The sequence below is a fragment of the Mchenga conophoros genome, linkage group LG7, assembly GCF_057382185.1.
Source record: "Mchenga conophoros isolate Kocher_MC1m ecotype Shallow Benthic linkage group LG7, M_conophoros_male_GT1.1, whole genome shotgun sequence".
Classification (NCBI taxonomy): domain Eukaryota; kingdom Metazoa; phylum Chordata; class Actinopteri; order Cichliformes; family Cichlidae; genus Mchenga; species Mchenga conophoros.
Window position 1 is genome coordinate 14,994,500 of NC_140532.1, and position 19,891 is coordinate 15,014,390.

General features: G+C 38.2%; 1 protein-coding gene across 3 annotated transcripts; it reads right to left on the reverse strand.

The window, feature by feature from the left end:
• Positions 1–532: 532 nt before the first annotated feature.
• On the reverse strand, positions 533–18,819 carry LOC146569819 (anoctamin-9). 3 transcript variants are annotated; one of them, XM_085282397.1, is made up of 26 exons: positions 18,644–18,700; positions 18,485–18,530; positions 18,253–18,371; positions 17,504–17,578; positions 17,264–17,386; positions 17,040–17,176; positions 16,673–16,722; positions 16,521–16,579; positions 15,601–15,680; positions 11,059–11,193; positions 10,895–10,988; positions 10,741–10,801; positions 7,129–7,211; positions 6,929–7,033; positions 6,591–6,755; positions 6,467–6,503; positions 4,715–4,826; positions 4,147–4,204; positions 3,949–4,046; positions 3,660–3,856; positions 3,415–3,567; positions 3,183–3,333; positions 2,964–3,077; positions 2,768–2,861; positions 1,841–1,953; positions 533–1,076 (listed from the first exon to the last, which is right to left on the reverse strand). In XM_085282397.1, the coding sequence occupies exons 3-26, from the start codon at positions 18,271–18,273 to the stop codon at positions 1,061–1,063; spliced, it is 2,331 nt and encodes a 776-aa protein (XP_085138523.1). In that variant the 5' UTR covers positions 18,274–18,371; positions 18,485–18,530; positions 18,644–18,700; the 3' UTR covers positions 533–1,060. The 3 variants fall into 3 exon arrangements, with proteins under 3 accessions (XP_085138523.1, XP_085138521.1, XP_085138524.1); XM_085282395.1 differs by having other exon boundaries at positions 18,485–18,819; XM_085282398.1 differs by lacking the exons at positions 17,504–17,578; positions 18,253–18,371; positions 18,485–18,530; positions 18,644–18,700 and having other exon boundaries at positions 17,040–17,136; positions 17,264–17,382.
• Between the last annotated feature and the right edge of the window lie 1,072 nt (positions 18,820–19,891).

Here is a 19,891-nt window from a genome sequence, read left to right on the forward strand (position 1 = left end):
TAGAAATCAGAATCTGAAAGTGGACTTATAAGTTAATGGGGAGCCAGTGCAACTGAGTCAGCAACTGTGTGACATGTGAAGAATTAGTCTGAAACCTCGTGGAAGTGTCCTGAACAACCTGCAGCTCTGTCAAAGAAGTTTTGTTAAGGGAAGAAAACAATGAATTACAGTAATCCAGGCGTGATGAAATAAAGGTATTAATAACCATCTCCAATTCATGCCGTGACACAGAGGAATTCATTAAGGAATGTTTTAAATCAACAGCTCTTCTTATATTGGTAGTGCAAATCCTATTTTGTTTTATGCACACAAAATGTAAACTGCAAATGTGTAATATTTACAATATCTTTGTGATTAAGCTACTGCTTTAAAACCTTTTGTTTTAAAATGTATTTTTCTTGAAAATCAAACTTGAAGACAAAAGACGTGTGGCTTTTTTGCCACTGAATCGAGATTGCTTCTACTCCTATCCATGGCTTTGCAAATTCAAAAATGCTCACATGTTAAATTAATAGACAATCACAATGACAGATGTTTTCTCTTTTGTATTTAATGATATAAAATGTTATAAAGCAAAACATTTTTGCATCTGAGTTACAAAATACACAATTGGATTCTGCCTGTAGTAAAGCAACAATCATCACAGCGCTTTTTGTGTAAAACAGTATACATTAAGGCATAACACAGTCAACACCCCGTTTACAGTATCAGTATAAATTATCTTTAGTCTTTCAATACAAAACACAGGCTCGTATATATGGAGTTTCTACAGCAAGCAAGTGGTGGATTCTCAATGCAGAATAAGAATAATCTCGTGAAAGTTGCGGTCAGTAACATCAGCTGCTGTACACTGGTTTTCTTCAAGACAAATTGCCTTTACAGTCCTTTTAATGGATGACAATCCAGCCACAGGCCTCCATCTGAGCTCCTCAGAGAGATGATTAAGAACCTTGAAGTTGACGCAACACTGCAGTAGTCTGGAGACTTTAATGCACAGTCTCCAGACTGTGCATTAAACTGGGTTTGTGTTGTTCGGGTAACATGTATCCCGTTTACACCGTCATGCTTCAAATGATCTGCAAGAAATAAAAACAAACACATTTTATAAGTCATCATGTATCAACAATACTGTTAAACATTTCAAATTAGAGTACTGTTGAATTTGTGTAGAAAACTATTTTAAACAGATATCACGTGGCAATCGCTAAGGAAGTCAGGCTGTCTACATGAAAAATGTTGAGAAAAACCTAATTTAAATACACCCTTTTTAATATAGGCATGTTTAAATAAATCTTCGTTAGTTTTTTAGTAGCACTACTATCAATATTATTAGTTCTGCAAGCAGAATAAAGGTTTAGCTTTTAAATAGATCTTAAACAACAAAACTGTGTTAAAGCAACTCAATTATGCTTATTGACCAAATACTTGACAAAGAAGCCCTTTGTCCTACTTGTCCGAATCTGTGTAAACGGGCCAGGATGGTTAAACTTGATAGTTTCAGCTGAAAATCAGAGACTTAGGGAAAGTGTACAGTTTAACTTTGGGGCAATAAATGAGCCACCTTTTCACTGCTCATATCAGCTCATGATATTACTGTAATTGAAAGAAAGTAACGTGTAGTAACAAAGCATTTTGATAACACTGACATATTTAGTGTCTCATGTCATGACTTAATAGAGCTAATAGTGATTCAGACACATTCTGAAACCTTTGGGGACACAAGCATTACTTACAGGTACATTTCAGAAGATACATGACATGTCACACTATTGCACAACAGTTTTGGGGGGGTTTCTTGCATTAAGCAGTCACACGTAAGCATGTATTATCAAAGACTCACTGGAGTTCCTCTTTTAGCCTCTTGAGTTTATCTGAGAGCCTACAGTTCTTCACTTCCATGGGAGCACTCGGTATAAACCAGGCTGCAATGAACTTGCATATGACAACAACATGCTGCAAGCAGAGGGTACATGGTTAGGAAGTGGATCTCATTTTATAAACAAACAAACAAACAAACAAACTAACTAACTAAAAAAAAAAACGTAATTTATTATTTAATTAAAAAAGGAGGTTATGGGTTATTTCATACACCTTGGTTTTGTTACAGCCCGAGTCTAAGCTCTGAAAACTTTTTCAAAGCTGTCAAAGTTAGAAAATCATTGTGTTGAATACATTGTAGTTAGGAAGAAGTAGCATCCCAATGCAAACTCAAAGACAGACTTGAAACTTGCAACAACCTTTAATTTAAGGTGTATAATAATCCATAGAAGATGGGAACTTACACAGGGAGCACAGCTGAAGCAAATCATAGATAGAAAACCAAAGTACAACACACTGGGTAACAGACTATCACAATAAAACAGGAAATGTTGTCAACACTATGACATACAGACTTGATAGAGGGGCAGCAGAAACACATTGTAACAAACACAGAGATCACAAATATGGGTGACTAACTGGGGGAACAAAGGGATGAAGAAAGATAGTAAGTAAGAATTATAAAACCAAGAATAAAAATCAGAATGTAACAGAAAATGCAAAAGATATTTATCAGTCAAATAAATATACAAAGAGAGGCCAACAAAAGTATAAAATTCTCCCAAACTTAAAGGATGACAAAACCCAAAAACCTTAATAATTAATAGTTACAAGTACCAAATCCTGGACCCAAAACCCAGAGATTGTAACAGAATGCTAAAAAACTGCTCAGGAAAGAGGTGAATGTGTGAATGTAGTGCCGTGCTTTGTAAAAGTCCAAAGGTCTTACCTCAAACAAGATGACGAACGCAAAGCGCGCAGCTAAAATGATCCAGAACTGATGGGTATGAGTGTAGTCATCTTTGCTCCTGTAGTCCTTATATCTGTCAAAAGGAACATACTAGATTTTGATCAGATGTTTTATTTATTTATTTATTTTTAACTCAAAAACTTAATCTGTAAGAGAAAACTAAAGGAAAACAAACCTGCACAAGAAAGGCTCTTCACCAGGAGGGATGTTCTCGCTGTATTTATATGAACCATTCACACGAAGAAATGGGGCAATGGAGAGAGTGTTGTTGATGTAACCCACCATACAACTTGAACATGAGAAAAAGAAAAACGTAAAAGAAAGCCATATAACCATATAAGCCATACAGCCAATTGCAAAATGTATAGAATTTCGAGAGGAATGCACTTCTCACTCAGTATCTGGTGCAGCTGTGCCTAGGGCACACGGGCCGTAGTGATAACGGTACACAAGTCGGGGGATGAAGTCCGAGGATACACCAATGACCAGCCCATTGACAATGACTGCTAAGACACCAATAGCCTCTAGTATATCTAGCCACACACCTAAGGAGAAGCAGCAGTGTTACTAATGCTCAACATGCTAACAAGACCCACAGTGTCCTGCCTTTTCACAACAGTTCTCACCAATATTGTTGGTTTTCTTGGGAACCATCCTCCGCTCGAGAGTGACCATCTTAATGGCATCCAGACGTATCTCTATGACATTATTGATGAAGGCCAACAGAGGAGCGAGAGGAAAGGCTGCCACAAACAGGGTGGTAAAGCTGAACTGGATCACTGAGAACAGAAAGTAAAGATCAATTTTATTTTTTTCCCAATATTAGTTTATCCTTTACTGTTGCTGTTGAAGCATGACACTGAGCACATACCCATTTCCAAAAACTCTCTGAACAGGCTAAATGAGTCGACATCATTTAGGCGGTAGTTGCTTAGCCAGTCTCGGAGCTTGCAGTTTTCACAAAGTTCATCCCCATCTTTAGTGTCTGAGTCATCTTTCAGATAGCAGTGAGCACATTTCCTCTGTAGTTTCTGGGTTCTTTTTCCTTTCCACAACCGGCATAACCAGCTAATTCAAACAAACCGCTTATGTCAGCACAAATACAAGGTTGAGGCATATGTACAAGTTTGTATGAGATTACAAAGCTCTTTTATACTTACGGTCCAGTGAACTCAAAGACATTGCTGATGGTTTGCTTTAGTACCATGATAATGGTCATTTGGATAAACAGGTCGGTCAGACAACCAGTAGGGTGACACTGCACGAAAAAGTTTAAAATAAAGTCAGAAAGTTTATGTAAAACATCACAAAAATAATAATACATTTGTGTTTCTAAGTGTGGACCGAGCCATACTCACTTCCTCAAGTCTCCAACGGCCTGCAATTTTTACATAATTCCCAGGACGGCCATTTATCCTGTAAATATATATGTATCATTAAAATGTGAATTATTAGTCAGATAAGTCCAAATGATCAAAGACATACAGCATGTTTGAAAAGGTAGAACAATGAGATTTATAGAGAACTGAGCAAAAATCTTGAGCCATCCTTCAATTCTTTGAAGAATTTGATAGAAAAAGGGGGATTTAATGAAACATCTGGAAACGCATAGGGTTTGTACCACTCTAACAAGCTGTAAAGTCAATATCTGGTATGACCACTTTTATTCTTTATTTATTCTTTACTTTTATTCTTTGTTTTATTCTCATTCTTTATTCTTTACTTTTATTCTTGTTATTTCTTTAAATAGCTTTCAGGAATAGTTCTCCAGGCTTCTTGGCTGCCTTTTGTTTCATTCTCTGTCAAGATGATCCCACACTGCTTCAATAATGTTGAGGTCCAGGCTCTGAGGAGGACTGAAAAATGAAGATGCTGCAAATCAGCACAACCATAAATTTTGAAAGGCATTCAGACAGCAGTTCTTACCTGCCAAGAATGAAGGCCGCATAAAACAGTGAGGTGAAATAGGTGAAGAACTGGAAGGTGAACATTTTGACTGTGAAGCTCTTTTCAGTGGAAGCAAACGACCTTATCTCCTCTGGTGAAGACAGAAGTCGTGTTAGTGTACGTCAGCATGCATGCATCTCACTGTTGCCAATAGATGGCACAATCGCACATCCTACAAAAGAGCCACATCAATTTTCTCTGATTGTATCTACTTGCTGCAAAAGCGTGACTGATAATGTTTGATCCCTGCATGCCTGTGTGTACATGCACATGTGTGTGCATTTGTGAGCCTCATCACACCAAAACAAGGGCAGCTGCAGAAACACTATCGCAAAAGTGTTTTGATTTCTTGGAATGTGGCTTCTCTTGGTGTGCAGATTTTATCAACATCACCAGGTAGTGCATCAGATAGCTGAAACAATCTTTCCTTCAAAAATGGAAACAAGAATGGGAAAGAATTATATGCTTCTGGAGTTATTCATTTAAAAAAAAATCCCATTAGCCGCTTGAATTTCAAAATTTTCCGATAGGACCTTCATTTCCATGTTAGAAAATTGTTGTTTTACTGCAGAATTTCAATCATTGGTGAACTGTCAGAGATTTACTTTTAATGTATGTGCTTTTGTAAAGAAGCACAAGTACATAAAAGAGCTTAATTGATTCAAGTAAAACAAGAATACTGCAAAGACACATTACCTTTTAGATACTGTGACACATATAACTAGGTTCATACAGTTAACATTCATCTACTGTCAATTTATTCCTGTGCAAGTCAGTGAAATTCATGTATTCACTGCATAAAGACTCCACTACCCTTGGCTCAGCTTTTCTATGCCCACACCCTGTCATCAGTTTATTACGGTGATGATGATGATGATGATAATGATAATGATGATGATCATTATTAGTAGTAGTAGTAGTATTTAACAGGCCATCACACAGAGACACATAACCATTCACCATCACACCAGCAGACAATTCAAACTCAAGCCTTCTTGCTGCAAGGCAACCAATGCATCATTCTGCTGCCAAGCTGTTTGTTATATTGCCTAGCTCATGTAACTAAATTAACAGCACTGTAAAGCTAAAATATTTCTAAGGTTAGCCAGAGTTTTTTGTGTTCTGCTCGCTCCAAATTCAGCCCATGGCAAATAAACAGCAATTTATACAGTGCTTTTTTGCACTCAGATATTACTGAAAGCCCTTCTTATGCTGCAAGCTCCATCTCCAGACACATTTTAATGCTCTCTCTCTCTCTCTCTCTCTCTCTCTCACACACACACACACACACACACACACACACACACCTAGATGGATGCACAAGTTATTTCCCAAGGACACAAAAAAACGACGACCATTCCAGAGAGCATCCTTGTATTATATTTGTTAGGTCTAGCATTTTTGCAATGTGTATCTACTTTTGTAGATCTTATTTTAGTGTCTTGGGTGTCCTAATTTTTGACAATTTTTGACCATTTCAAAGAGATCAATGCATCATAAATATTTTATAAATATTATAAATATGTGTATAAGTCGTGTAAAAATCAGTTTTAGGAAAATTTATTGATGAAAGCTCTGTCTGAAAGTTATCTGTCTATTACCTGTGTTATCTGCTTCCTATCTGACTACTTTCCTTCCTGCCTCCTCCTGAAGCTGTTACCTGACAGAAACTCCTTAAAGTTTGGGGGGGGGGGGGGGGGGGGAGAAGAAAATTAGGTGCATTAAACATACCCATGTCACAGAGCTTCCTGGCCACAATCCAATTTACCTGCAAAAAAAAAGGCAAAAGTATGATAATGGTCACAGATAGCATCATTAAACACATAAAGAGATGTACTTTAAGACATCTGTGTACCCGTGTCATGATAGTGATGATGAAGTAATGGAGGAAACCCCCAAGCACCATCACAGATATGTTGGAGTGGTGGCTTAAAGATTTCAATTTGTACTTTGCCAAAAAATCTGCTGCAATCACCCTGAACACCACCACAGCACTCGTTAGGCTGATGATCACTAATATCTGTAGAAACACAAAGACACTAAGTTGGGTCACCATACTTTTCCGATTAACAACATCATTTTTCTTTCCAAAACGTTCAAACCAGCCTGACTCTTATGTTAAGCAGTACATTATTAAATCATTATTAATCCTTATTAAATGCATTTAGACAAAGAGAAGAAAAGATATCCTACCATAATTGTTACACAGATAAAAATCAGACTGCTGGTCCAATAGGAGTGCTTAAATTTTTTTGGTTCACAGTTGACATCATTCACAAGTTCCAGGATCAGTTCCTCCTGTAGTTTGATTTGAAAAGCAAAAAAACACATCCTTACACATACATCCATGAAAAGTAATAAACACTGTATTGGTGGATAATACTGTCAAATACCTCTTCCTCACTCCAATCAGACACTTTCCATTCACACACATAGGTAGCACGATGTCTCTTCCAGAACTCCAAAAACAGTGTTGCTGTGAAAAACAGGAGTTTCTGTGAGATTTATAGAGCATTTTATGCACCAAATAGTTGCACCAATTAACAGTGACTGTTCTTGATCACCACATGTTAATAACCTCTGCCAACGTTGGGAATATTTTAGGTGTTTGTCTGTTTTAAATATAACTTTGAGTGGAAAATATGTCAGTGTTGGCCTGCTTTTAATTTGAGGTTGAAAAGCGTATTATTATTTCTTATTTGACCTCTGCCAGCTGTCTGTGACATAGTATTTGTGAAATGGTTTCTGTAGTAATCCTTAGTTTTTGCTGTTGTTGTTTTTCGTTTCCATGTCCCTCCTGGGTTTCCCCTGTCTGTGTTTTTGTTTGTCTGTTTGAGTTTTACTTTCAATTCTTTCTACTTTTTGAAGGCTGTTCAAGTAGTTTCGGTGTATTTACTGGCCCGCTTTGTTCCTTTTCTCACTCTCTTTATTCTTTTCCTGATTGAGCTGCCCCATGCCACATTATCCCTCACCCAGTGTGTGTGTGTGTCTGTTTATGTGTGTCGGCTCTATTAAGCATGATTCTTACTTATCCAGCCAAGCCTAATAAAGGTGTCAGTATTACAAAGACGGTTCACGTGGTAGAGAGCAGGTTATGTTTGAGATTCGAGATCAACAGGTTTGCACAAAGCACAGTGACCAGTCAGCTCTCTGCAAAATATCAACAGATCTTAGCATTCATGTGAGATCTGTGGCTCCCTCTGTGAGTAAGATGGTCAAAACTTTTTTAATTGCATCTGTCAATAAAAAGCATCAGTAAGAACGATAAAATCTAAGAAGTAATTACTTCAATTTCCTTTTCCCAGTGACTGCAAAGTCATTGACACTTTCAGTGGTCTATACAGAGGGTCTATAAAGAGGGTACTAAAACAATTTATACTTGTGAACCTTTGATCAAATATTCACATAGATTTAACCTACTTTGAATTCTGTTTTTATATTCAATCTTTACTCTCCGACAATAAAACTACCTTAAAGACATTTAAACATTAACTGGAGGGAAGAACAACTCTAATCCATCAGATTTTTTTATCTCTGTTAAGTTACTCAGTATGCATTTTTGCCAACTTTCCTTCCAAGCTTCAAATAAGCTAAACATTATAATATACTAGGTCTTTTCCAGTTTTCCTGGCCACACTTAAAGTGCACACACATTCACTTTTATTTTCCCTTTAAACTCATAACAGAGTTCTCCATGTTTGTGATTGGCCAGATACTACCAACACCAGCAATTAATTCAGTGATAAGCTATCAAGTTGCTAATTACCTTTGTGTGACTATACAGCATGATTAAAGATGTTAGTTTAAGTGAAGCTAGATAATGGAAAGGTGTGTTGAACTTGCTTCACAGTGTAATACACACTGTGTGTAGCTCACTGGAAGTATTTTTTGTTGTTGTTTTTATTGGATTATTCTGCCTCTTCCTATATGCAGTGCCTTTTATTTGATTGTGAGTGTGAATTAAAGTCTTCTTTTATGAACAATTCTTTTGAACACTTAGACACGAGTCTCAGCTTTTGTGTTAGTAGCTGAGTCCACCTTAACAACTTTTACATAAACAGGACAGTTTCAAGTAGGGCTGCTCGATTATGGCAAAAATGATAATCACGATTATTTTCACTGAAATTGAGATCACGATTATTTGACGATATTTATTTAACCCTTTAAGACCTACCATAGAACCAAGTCCACCAGAGCTTATATTATTTTTTTTACATGCTGTAGTGCCATTTGTGGGAGCATTTCAAGTTGCTATACATCAATACAACTGTTATAGCCCATATTTTAATAATATGTATGCATTAAGTCCATAGTAATTACATAAATTGCAAAAAAGTGCAATAAACTACAAAAAAAATTGAAAATCGCTTTTGTTTTGTTTACATATATTTCTACTTGGAGAAATTTAAGAGGTTTATCCCTCAAAACTTTAAATACAATAAAGTTGCAAAAAAATAGTTTCCCACCACAGGAAATTTATTTTGAGTGTCTTCATAGTTTTATTTTGGAGATACAGCAATTTTTATATACTGCAGGAAAAACAAAAAACAATCCTATGATGCAAATTTGCAAAGAAAACAGCATGTGCATCATTTTACTGTGGGAAGTGTTACGAACAGCTGATAGGAACGGCGAAGCGTGTTTCTGGAATATTATGTTTTTGTTCCTGCAAGCGCTTTTTATGCAATTTTTGCAAAGCTATATGTGGAACGAAACCGTGACCTAGGACAAGCTGATGGCATCAGATGTAAGTACAACTCCTCCGGTTTCATATGCAAAACAAATTATTGCGCTAGCTTACACGGTTCAGATTCTACAGGGATTTAAAAATAGTTACGCAAAACGGAGCGTGCTGCTCTGACCGGCTTTAAAGGGTTAACAATGACTTTAAAAAAATAATATAAAATAGTGTGCAACACCACTGAAGTTGTTTTTTTTTTTTTTTTAAACTCTTTTCAACCAACGGCAGTCACTCTCCAAATAACTTCTGCTTAGCTTTCCGAGCTTCCCTCGGGTCCTCTTAATCAGCGGTCTCCACCCTTTTTTGCGCCACGGACCGGTTTATGCCCGACAATATTTTCACAGACGGCCTTTAAGGTGTCGCGGATAAATGAGGGAGGGGCTAATAATCGGCTCAGTCATTTTTAATGATCGTTGAAAGCCCAGATCGTAATCGTGATTAAAATTCGATTAATTGAGCAGCCCTAGTTTCAAGGTTGAACTAACTTGAATGTGAACTACTGTTGAAAGAGGTTTAGTTTACAAAATCTTTACTTAAAAATAAAAAGAATGTCTGAAAACTCTAGCTATTCTCTATGTCAGTTGTCTTATGATAAACTCCTTATATCTAAACTGTCATATTCTATTATTTCAGCTTTTGAAGTGTTTTTCAATGAAAAATTGTGCATTACTTTTCTTTGATTTAGTTTTGGATTGTGTGTGAAAAGTGACCTTCATTCAGCATAATCCAAATAATATCATGTCTCACTTCCTTTTGCCCTTTCCCACCCCTCCCTACAAACCAGTTCTAGCTCATTCTCTTCAAATCCTGTGCTACTTAACACCCCTGAAGCATGATCGGATAAATCCTTAGCTTAAACATTAGAATTTAATATTAGATGAAGTGTGATTACAGACTCTAAGCATCTATAAAAACATATAGATACTAAAAGCAGAACAGTGAAAAGCATTTATATGTTCATATAGATGAATGCTCGACCACCCCCATGGCCAGATGGCCTGCGCTGATTAAGATATGAGTAGCCAGGGAGAGTAGGTTCAGTGATGTGGCATCTCTTGGCAGTGCATGTCTGAGCAATCATAAAAAGACTGGCATTTGAATGAAATAGATCTGAGGCTGATGAAAGACTTGTCTGTACAAAATGTCCTGTATGTTCAAGCAAATTAAAAAAAAACATAATTGCATTCTTATTTTCTATTATTAAAAGATCCTATTGCATGATTGTGTCTATCTCAAATATGGATGTGAATATTGACAAACTCACCCCATATTGCCATGAACATCGCAAAGAACACTGTCCCTTCGTTGTCAAACAGTAAGGTCACCTGTAAATAGAAAAAAAGCCATAGTAAGCGGTGAATGTACAATCACATTGTTAATCTATTTCGCAATAAATGTAATGATGTAAAATGATTTACCTTGGTATAAATGCAGGTGTCATTGAGCTTCCACTCTTTGCAACCCTTGTCACAAAGTGGACACATGGTTGTGTTGGAGTTGCAAACCTCATTTCTAAAAGATTTAAAGTTTAAGTCATTACAAAGGAAAGATGTACTGTATGAGGATACAGCCAGAAACTTACAGGAGGGGTGAGTGTTTGTAGTAGGAGATGCCATAGAGGAAGATAATGATCCCGATGATAGCAGGTGGGATTAGGAGAAATGTGTACCAGCCCAGCCACAGAAAGTACAAGGCCACTTTTTCTCCAAAGTAGTTCCTGACACAATAAAACACAGACAGATAGAAAAAAAAATACATTTATGTCTTGATGCATGCTCAATCATCCAGGTAAGTAAATCTCAAAAAGTTGATTCTGTTCGTCTGGACATAGCATTTTCAATGGGACAAGCGTTTCTCACTCATCCAAGTGACTTCTTTAGTCTCAGCTGAGTGCAGGTACCCCCAACCTTATAAACAGTATATTTTGCACAATGACTGAAAATAGCCCAGTGAATAAACAATGGACTGTGAGGTCAGTTCCTTATTATTAATATGTAAATTGTCATGACAATTGATCAACATGTCACGGACCCGGTTCCAGGGACTCGGGGTCTGCAGTGTGGACTATGATGATGATGATGATGATGATGATGATGATTATTATTATTATTATTATTATTATTATTATTATATGGTTGTACTCTGTTCTGCTGCTTTTCCTGCACTCCATGTTTGTGTTTTGGAAGGTGTGTGTGTGTGTTTGTGGGCGCGGTCGTGACAGGCACCTTCAGGCCTGGTGGGTGTGGCCCTGCCAGTTGACCGGTCACACCCGAGGATCTCCACACACACCTGGCACCGATCGAGCCTCGTCAGAGGAGCTACAAAACAGTGTGGCTGAGAGCTTCTCGACGCTGGATCGTTGAGTGACTACCCGTCAGTGTTCCCAGCAAAATCAGTGAGTTCTAGTCTGTCACTTCGTAGTTGTGTGTTACCGGCTGCCTCTGTGGATTTTCCAGCAGGAGTGCGGGAACGGGAGAGCAGCGAGCACAAGTTTCACGGGAGCAGAGACACGGATCACGAGCACTGGGAAGGAGACGCGTCACGGGAGTTGGAAACACACGGGGATTCATTATTGTGTACTATTTACTTCACTGTAAATAAACGCACTGTTTGCACCGCAGAGTCCTGCATCTTGGGTCCTCCTTCCCCACACACCCACGGTCTGCCACACAGACCGTGACACAACAACCACTGATCAAAGCCAATGGGTTTACCACGGGTTCCCCAGTTTCACCCATCATCGCTAACTTGTACATGAAGGAAGTGGAAAAGAGGGCCTTGTTATCCTACCCGGGAACACACTGGTTCAGATATGTGGATGACACCTAGGTGAAAATCAAATCTCAGGACGTACCACAATTCATGGATCACAGTAACTCAGTGGACCAACACTTAAAATTCACCAGGGAGGATATGAAAAGTAGCAAGTTAGCCTTCTTAGACTGTGAGATTTCCATCAGTAATGGGGGACATCTAAAAGCTGATGTGTACCCCAAATCTATGCAGTATTTAAGGTTTGACTCTCATCATCGACTGGAGCATAAACTGGGTGTCATCAGGACGCTACAACACAGAGCGAACACCATCTCCACAGACACAGCGGCCAGGGAAGCAGAAGAACATCACATTAAGAAGGCTCTGAGTAAATGTGGTTATCCCAGCTGGGCATTTATCAAAGCTGGGAAGGCACCTAAAGAAATCTCCAGCCTAACCAAGAGAGAAGGACAACTCCTGCCTAAGCAAAAACCCTTAGTGATCCCCCTATGTGTCAGGAGTATCAGAACTGTTGAGATGCATTTTTTCTAAACACAGAGTCTGTGTGGCTTATAAACCCCTAAACACACCAATATTGAACTATTGGATCAGGTCCCCGGACACAAATAGACTAACATAGTGTACGCTGTTAAGTGCCAGGAGGATTGCCAGGATTTATACATCAGGGAAACCAAACAACCTCTGGCGAAGCGGATGGTACAACACAGAAGAGCAACCTTGTCAGGCCAGGACTCCGCAGTCTATTTACACCTACAGGCCAGTGGACACTCTTTCATTGATGAGGATGTACACATCCTGGACAGGGAGGAATGGTGGTTTGAGCGGGGAGTCAGACTAGCTGGGCAGCAGACTGATTTACGTGAAAAGGGAACGACCATCTCTGAATCGAAGAGGGGGCCTAAGGGTACATCTTTCACCATCTTACAATGCTGTCATTGCAGCCATTCCCCAACTCTCTGTGAATGGTACTTGTGGCCATTGATCAGTGGTTGTTGATCAATGGTCATGACAATTTGCACACTAATGATCAAGGAACTGACCTCCCAGCCCATTGTTCATTAAGTGGTCTAGTGTCAGTTATTGTGCAAATGTACTGTTTATAAGGTTGGGCAAACCTGCGGTCAGCAGACTGAAGAAGTCACTTGGATGAGTGAGAAACGTTTCTCCCATCAAAAACGCTATGTCCAGAAGAACAGAATCAACGTTTTGGAATATACATTTATCATTTCTTCTGAAACAAATGTGGATAAAAATGTTCACTTCACAGTAACACATTTCTTAACAATTCTATGCATTACTGATATAGGACAGACTTTCTTTATAATAACTCCTCACTGTATTTATCTACTTTACTGGCAAACTTTATGTCAGTGTACAGTTTATGCTATGCATAACATAACACGATATAACATGCACTGTGTATAGTTCTGATAATACACAGTGGTAAGAATAGTCAGCATGACATATTTTTACTGCAAGGAAGACATAATTCACTTTTGCACCACAGCTGAACTCCACTGACATTAGTGGTCCCTTTATGTCACTAACAGGTCAAAGCTTTAGTGATTCTAGCGCTTTGTTTTATAGCCAAATATCTACTTAACTAATAGCATTTAGCATTTCCAATTACTTCCAGTGTTGTGTGTGTGTGTGTGTGTGTGTGTGTGCGCGCGCGCGCGTGTGTGTTTATTAGAAAATACACTGAACTCCAACACCTTAGTAAACCTTGAACCAGGTAAACTGCAGGATGCTAGCAACAACTCGCTAAGATTAGCATCCTTGCCATGCAGCTAAGCCTCACTTAGTTAATGAAGTGGCTGTAGATTCTTTAAGTGTAGAGTCCTGTCTTCAAATGCATGTGTTCTTGCCAAATGGCATTTAAAATAATTACAGTCCTGAGAGAAACAAGTACTGCAGTGATGTTCTGTCTCAGAGGTTAGCTGATTAGCTTATGGTGCAGCACATAAGTGAAAAATCCTTTGAAAAGCAGATACAAGCATCAAAACGTGCACGTTTGTAACTTTAGAGCTATTCATTTGGAAAAATCACATGACCAATTTTAGGCTCAAATTACCGATTTACCACAGAATTTCAACCACTGGTGAATTGTCAGATGTTTTACTGTTACTGGATATGCTTCTGAGCAGGTAAAGAAGTAAGTTAAAGTTATTTTCAGAATTTTTCTTTGTTTCAAACAAAACAAAAGAACTGAAGTGCCACATAATATGTTATAAGTTAAAGGATAATCCTTTAACTCTTGTAGTACTTTAATGCAACTCACTTCAGGCAGAGCATTCTCATTCCAGACGTTGGTTCAGGCATTCAATATTCATCAGGTGCTAAATTATTCTCGTGCAATTTCATAAAATTCATGTATTGCGTGCATAAAGTCTCCTTGATTCTTGGCTCAGTTCTCCCATTCGCGCACCCTACCATCAATTTTTTTAAAATTATTAACAAGCTAACATAGAAAGACAGATGACCATTTACCGTTGCACCAACAGACATCTTAGTGACCAGTTAATCTGATTAGCAGGTATCTGGACAGTGCCAGAACCACTGCACAAATGAATTGTAATTTATAGAGGCACTTTTTACACTTTTTGCAAGCTGCATCCACAGATACTTTTTTAATACTCTTGCTCACACACACACAAACCCAGATAGATCCATAAGGGGCTAGCCCAGGTTTAGTATCTTTCCCAAGGACACTTCAACATACAGATGAAAGAGCTGGGGATCAAACAGCCGACCATCATAAATAACAAGATTTTAGGGGGATCATTTTAGGGGTTGAGAACTGAGTAACCAGTGAGAAGAATAAGAGGTCCATCCATAATACTTGACTGAAACAGTATTACTTCTGCAACTACACCCCATATCATACTGCACCCACATGGATGAACATTAGGATCATTCAAATAAGGCACATATTATGGTGCACCCATCAACTATTTCCCTGTAATATTAACTTATCTGTTGCACTATTATTATAAGAGCTAAATAAATTCTGAAATTGTATCTGTAATACCAACTGACAAAGAAGCTAAAAATGTTTACTAAGGGTTGTTAAATGTATAAAAGATATCATATAGACAAAACTGCTGCTGTGACACGTGGTTTATGTTTTAGATACACCTGAATCTAAAGACAGAGACATCTCTGCTCTCTTCTAACTCAAAACTCCACGAATTACTGTACATTATTTTAAAATCATGGCTCCAAACAACAGATTCATCATGTTCATGACATGTTTGCTGTTGTCTTGTTTGGAAACCAATTATGCTGCAATAACTGGAACAGTATAGAGTGCAGAATAATAAATAGGCTGTTATGCTGCAGTCCAAACCTGACAGCAGTTATGGGTTGCCCTTGGAGACAGGCTGTCCACCGTGCCCATCCCGCCTTCAGTTCTCTCTGTTTCTTTTTCTGAAAGCAGAAACACACAAAATCAAAGCAAATCAGCAACATGTAGAAAATCTTTCTGCAAGCTGCTTAACAAAACACACAGTTACACTGAGAACAGAAGCTTTCTTGTGTGAATATGTAATCTGCTGGCTTTTTAAAAAACAGATTTCAACAATTAAGGGCTTCTAAAACCAACTCGACCTTACAAGTTCAAAGCTGAAACTGTAAGATACTTTATCTAACATACATGTGCTTGTAAAGGCGACACAACAGACTGTGGCTCATGTCCGTGCTTACACAGTAACATGTAGTATTCATCAGCAATCATGTACACGCACATACCCAATTATTCTCGGTATTAGATGACTCACAGCATTAACATGACTCGCAGTGTCTCTGCCAACAAATACTTTTTTTTTGGCACCACTATTCTGTTTTGAGAGGCCATTGCCAAGTTTCAGTTCATTAAGCTTTTGAGAAAACCTCAACACCTAAGCAGCCATGTGAAAGGCAATGGTTTAACAGTTTTTAGTGTCACTATCTTAAGCGTAGGAATGTGTGGACCCACATAGAGAAACAATGGCAAATACTGATTTATGTGATCATTCTTATCTGACTTCTTATCATTGTTACTCCTACGGTGACTGCTTTTATTCTTGGCTATCATTATCACTCTCCATGGATGTGATTTCTGAAGAGGAAGAAGACCATTTCTTTTCTTTCTTTTTTATACTGTAAAGCAATCAGCAGCCCTCATTCTTCCCATGTCTATACTGATCATGTCACTTTTGTCATAGTACTTCATATACAAGGATAAGACTTAAAACCCAGAATTAAAAACAAACAAACAAAACATTTCACCTCATGTAGACAGAACTTGGTCTCAAAAACCTTCATCTTTATGAGCTCCCGTAGATTTTCTGTGCAGATTAAAAGGTAAAGAGAATAATAATAAAAATATTCAGGGTCTGGTTAAATGCAAAGGATCGGGGTTGTAAATAATTCTGTCTCACCTCCTGAATGAATTCTGGTGTGACCTAAGATGAAGTGGACAATCCGTATCCTGAAACAAGGACAAGAATCACTCATGCAGCTGATCATAAAGTACAAATGTCATTAGATTAGTGCATCTTTATTGATTCTTTAAAAAATGCATTTTAAAGAGACAACTAGGCATTCCACTTTCATAAAAACACAAAGGCGAAGACCTAATCTAAATACCACATGGTTAGAAAAATTTGGAAATAAATTGCTTGAGAACAAGTCCTTTGTAATGATAACACAACACAGTGCAAATAAACACTGGGATGCTTTAAGTGTCAGAAAACAGCAGCAAGGAATGTTTAAAATGCCAAAAATAGTTTCAGTAGCCTTGTTTACCTCGTACTGAGAGACACTGCGCTCTGATCTGAGCTCCAGTTGCAGGCATCGGACACCTTGAGCAGATACCTGTACTTCTCAAAGATTTCCTTGGGCGCTTGAATCCCATAGAAGACGTGATTATCATCTATGATTTTCTAACAGAAGGAAATTAAGATGAATGACTGTATGGATGAAATGTATATTTTATAGCAGAAATGTTAAGTGTACTATTAAACACCCACCGTGACTTTGAAGTTCTTTTTTTTTAGCTCTTCGATGTACTCAGTTTGCTTCTTGAAAGACTCTCTCTCCTGGTTATTAATCGTTTTGGCAACCAGGACGTAGTCATAAGAGAGTGGAGTGTGCTGAGTGACAAAAAACAATACGCCAAAATCAGACATTATATGCTCTAATATATGCATTAACATGGCCAGGACTGGAATTATAATTATATTAAACTATAACTGTGGACAATGGCTTACCACAGGCGGAAATGATTGCTGTTCATTGCCATTTTCTTTTACCACTCCCAGCAGCTCCAGCATCTCAATACTGGACTGAAGCATCAAAAACAATGAACAATGTTACATTATGAAATCACCCATGCTGATGTAAATACATTAAGTCGTGGTTTTAAAAATGGCATGAAAAGTATGTGGTAAAGACTTTTGTCACAACAGATGAGTTTCAGGAGGCCACTGTTTTGTGATACTGTGCTTGTGAAAGTAAGCAGGAAGGTTATCACCTCCAAAAGAATCCTGTCTAACGATAACACGGGGGCGTGACAATGAATGCCACTGCGCTGAGAAAGCAAAGCACAGAGAGCTAATCTAACCTGAATGAAAAACATGACGTGCTCATATAGTCTAGCAGTCAGTCCAAATCCATGCTTTCTTTAAGTCCTCAGGGGATTCTCTCACTGACACACGTACATCCACAAACAGTGAAGTCATGGCAGAGGCAGTAGCACCTGAACATCCTGATTCATACGCAGGGCAGATTAAAGCGTGAATATGTTCAGACCTCATCTGACTAACTTGATTTAAGTGAATCTGTAGTGGGTTTGATGTAATGACTGCTTGATGAAGCTATGTGCAGTCATGATAAACAGCAGGGCCGCTGATAACATAAATTCTGTTAAAGTGTGAGGCGGCCTCAGAGCATCTTCACTACGTAACGATAAAAAAAAAAAACAGAACCATCATTATTATTCATGAATCGGATCACCTACCTGTCTGTTGTGGAGAGGCATGATGAGTCGGTACTGAATGAAGCAGTGACTTTCCGGTTACAATAAAGCTTCGATCACCATTCAGTGACACCAAAGCCTCAGCTCAGCGATTTCTCCAGCTATAAAATGATATGATGTCTCTTCAACAAGCAGTAGGCAACTTCCGGATTGCATCTAAGATGAACTGCGACGTTGTTTCACCAGCAGAGGTATGTATAAAAACCGACTCTACCTGTTGCTGATGTCACGCCATCTATCTTTACAGCCTCCACCTTCTTCTGTGATCACTCAGTCCAGGGGGAAATCCAACAAAAAACAAGACAGGAAAAAACACAGTGTGATACAGAATAACCCCAGAGACAAAGAACATACAGCCAGCCAGTTGAACTACCTCCTTTTCACTTGACAGATACGATGGAATGGCTTTCCTTCTTCTTCTTTTTTTTGTTATGCCTCCTCCTTCTCTCCTATGAGCAAAGTACCATTTATCCACCGCTAGATGGAAGCAAACACACTGGCTGAAACCGCCTGTTAAACCCCCTGACTTGGCTGTGACTAAATCGTCCTACACACCATTGTCAGCACTGACTGTGACATTTACAAAATAAATAAATATATAAATCCTTCAAAATTAAAAAAAACATTTTGGAGTCTATAATGGAAGGACTAAGCAGGTTCGCTAACATTTACTAAAAAGGCAATACGGAAAAATAAAACAATAGGGGGAAGCACATTCATTCTAAATATTAGGACAAATATAGTTAAGTTCCCTGTTTAGAATGAGATCATTATATCTATGCACATGTGTTAAGCGGCACATTGTAATGGGCATCTTGTTTTGTTTGCTGGATATAATTGAATCTATTCCACCTATTTACAACAACCTGTCATCTTTACAGGTAGTACTAAAAGGCTTCAATGATTAGTATAGTCAATGTTCTGGTGTTTTTCATTGTGCTGGGGGTTTGAGATTCTCTGGATATACAGTCCTGTGCAAAAGACTTGAGGCACATTTTATTTCATTTTATTTTGGGAGGAAAAACAAGAAATGTGTGTAACCATTTATTGAAATGTGCAAATATAACTGGGTAATTACAGCATGTATAAGGCATAAACAGTTTATACAATTGTAACAAGCTTTGGTGCGACAACCTTTATTCGTCAACACAGCCTGAACTCTGTTAGGCAGCTTTATTATTGTTTCTTTAAGTAGTCTTCGGGAATAGTTCTCTGGGCTTCTTGAAACGTGTTCAAAGCTCTTTTTGGATACTGGGAACCTTTTGTTCCTTCCTCTGTGATCCCACACTGCTTCAGTGGTGTTGATGTCTAGGGAGGCTGCTCTGTGTTTTTCTGTCCAGGCATGCTTTTACTGCATTGGGATCATTATGATGCTGTAAAATTAAACCATTGTCAGTCAGAAACATCCCAGATGGTACAACATGGTGAATCAAAATACGATTGTACTTTTCTAAATTTACAATTCCATAAATTTTGACAGGATCCCCAACACAGCTGGCTGAAATGGAGTCCCAGACTTCCACTGTGTTTTATAGATAGCTGTAGGCACTCACCATTGTAACTCTCTCCTGACATATTAATGATGACTTGAACTAAAACTTTCAAATTTGGATTCATGAGT

Coding starts and splice junctions, on each gene's coding strand:
- LOC146569819 (XM_085282395.1), bottom strand. CDS start 18,273: ATGCCTCTCCACAACAGACAG. Junction 17,387..17,503: donor AGCAATCATTTCCGCCTGTG/GTAAGCCATTGT, acceptor TTTGTCACTCAG/CACACTCCACTCTCTTATGA. Junction 15,681..16,520: donor CCAAGTTCTGTCTACATGAG/GTGAAATGTTTT, acceptor TTCTGCTTTCAG/AAAAAGAAACAGAGAGAACT.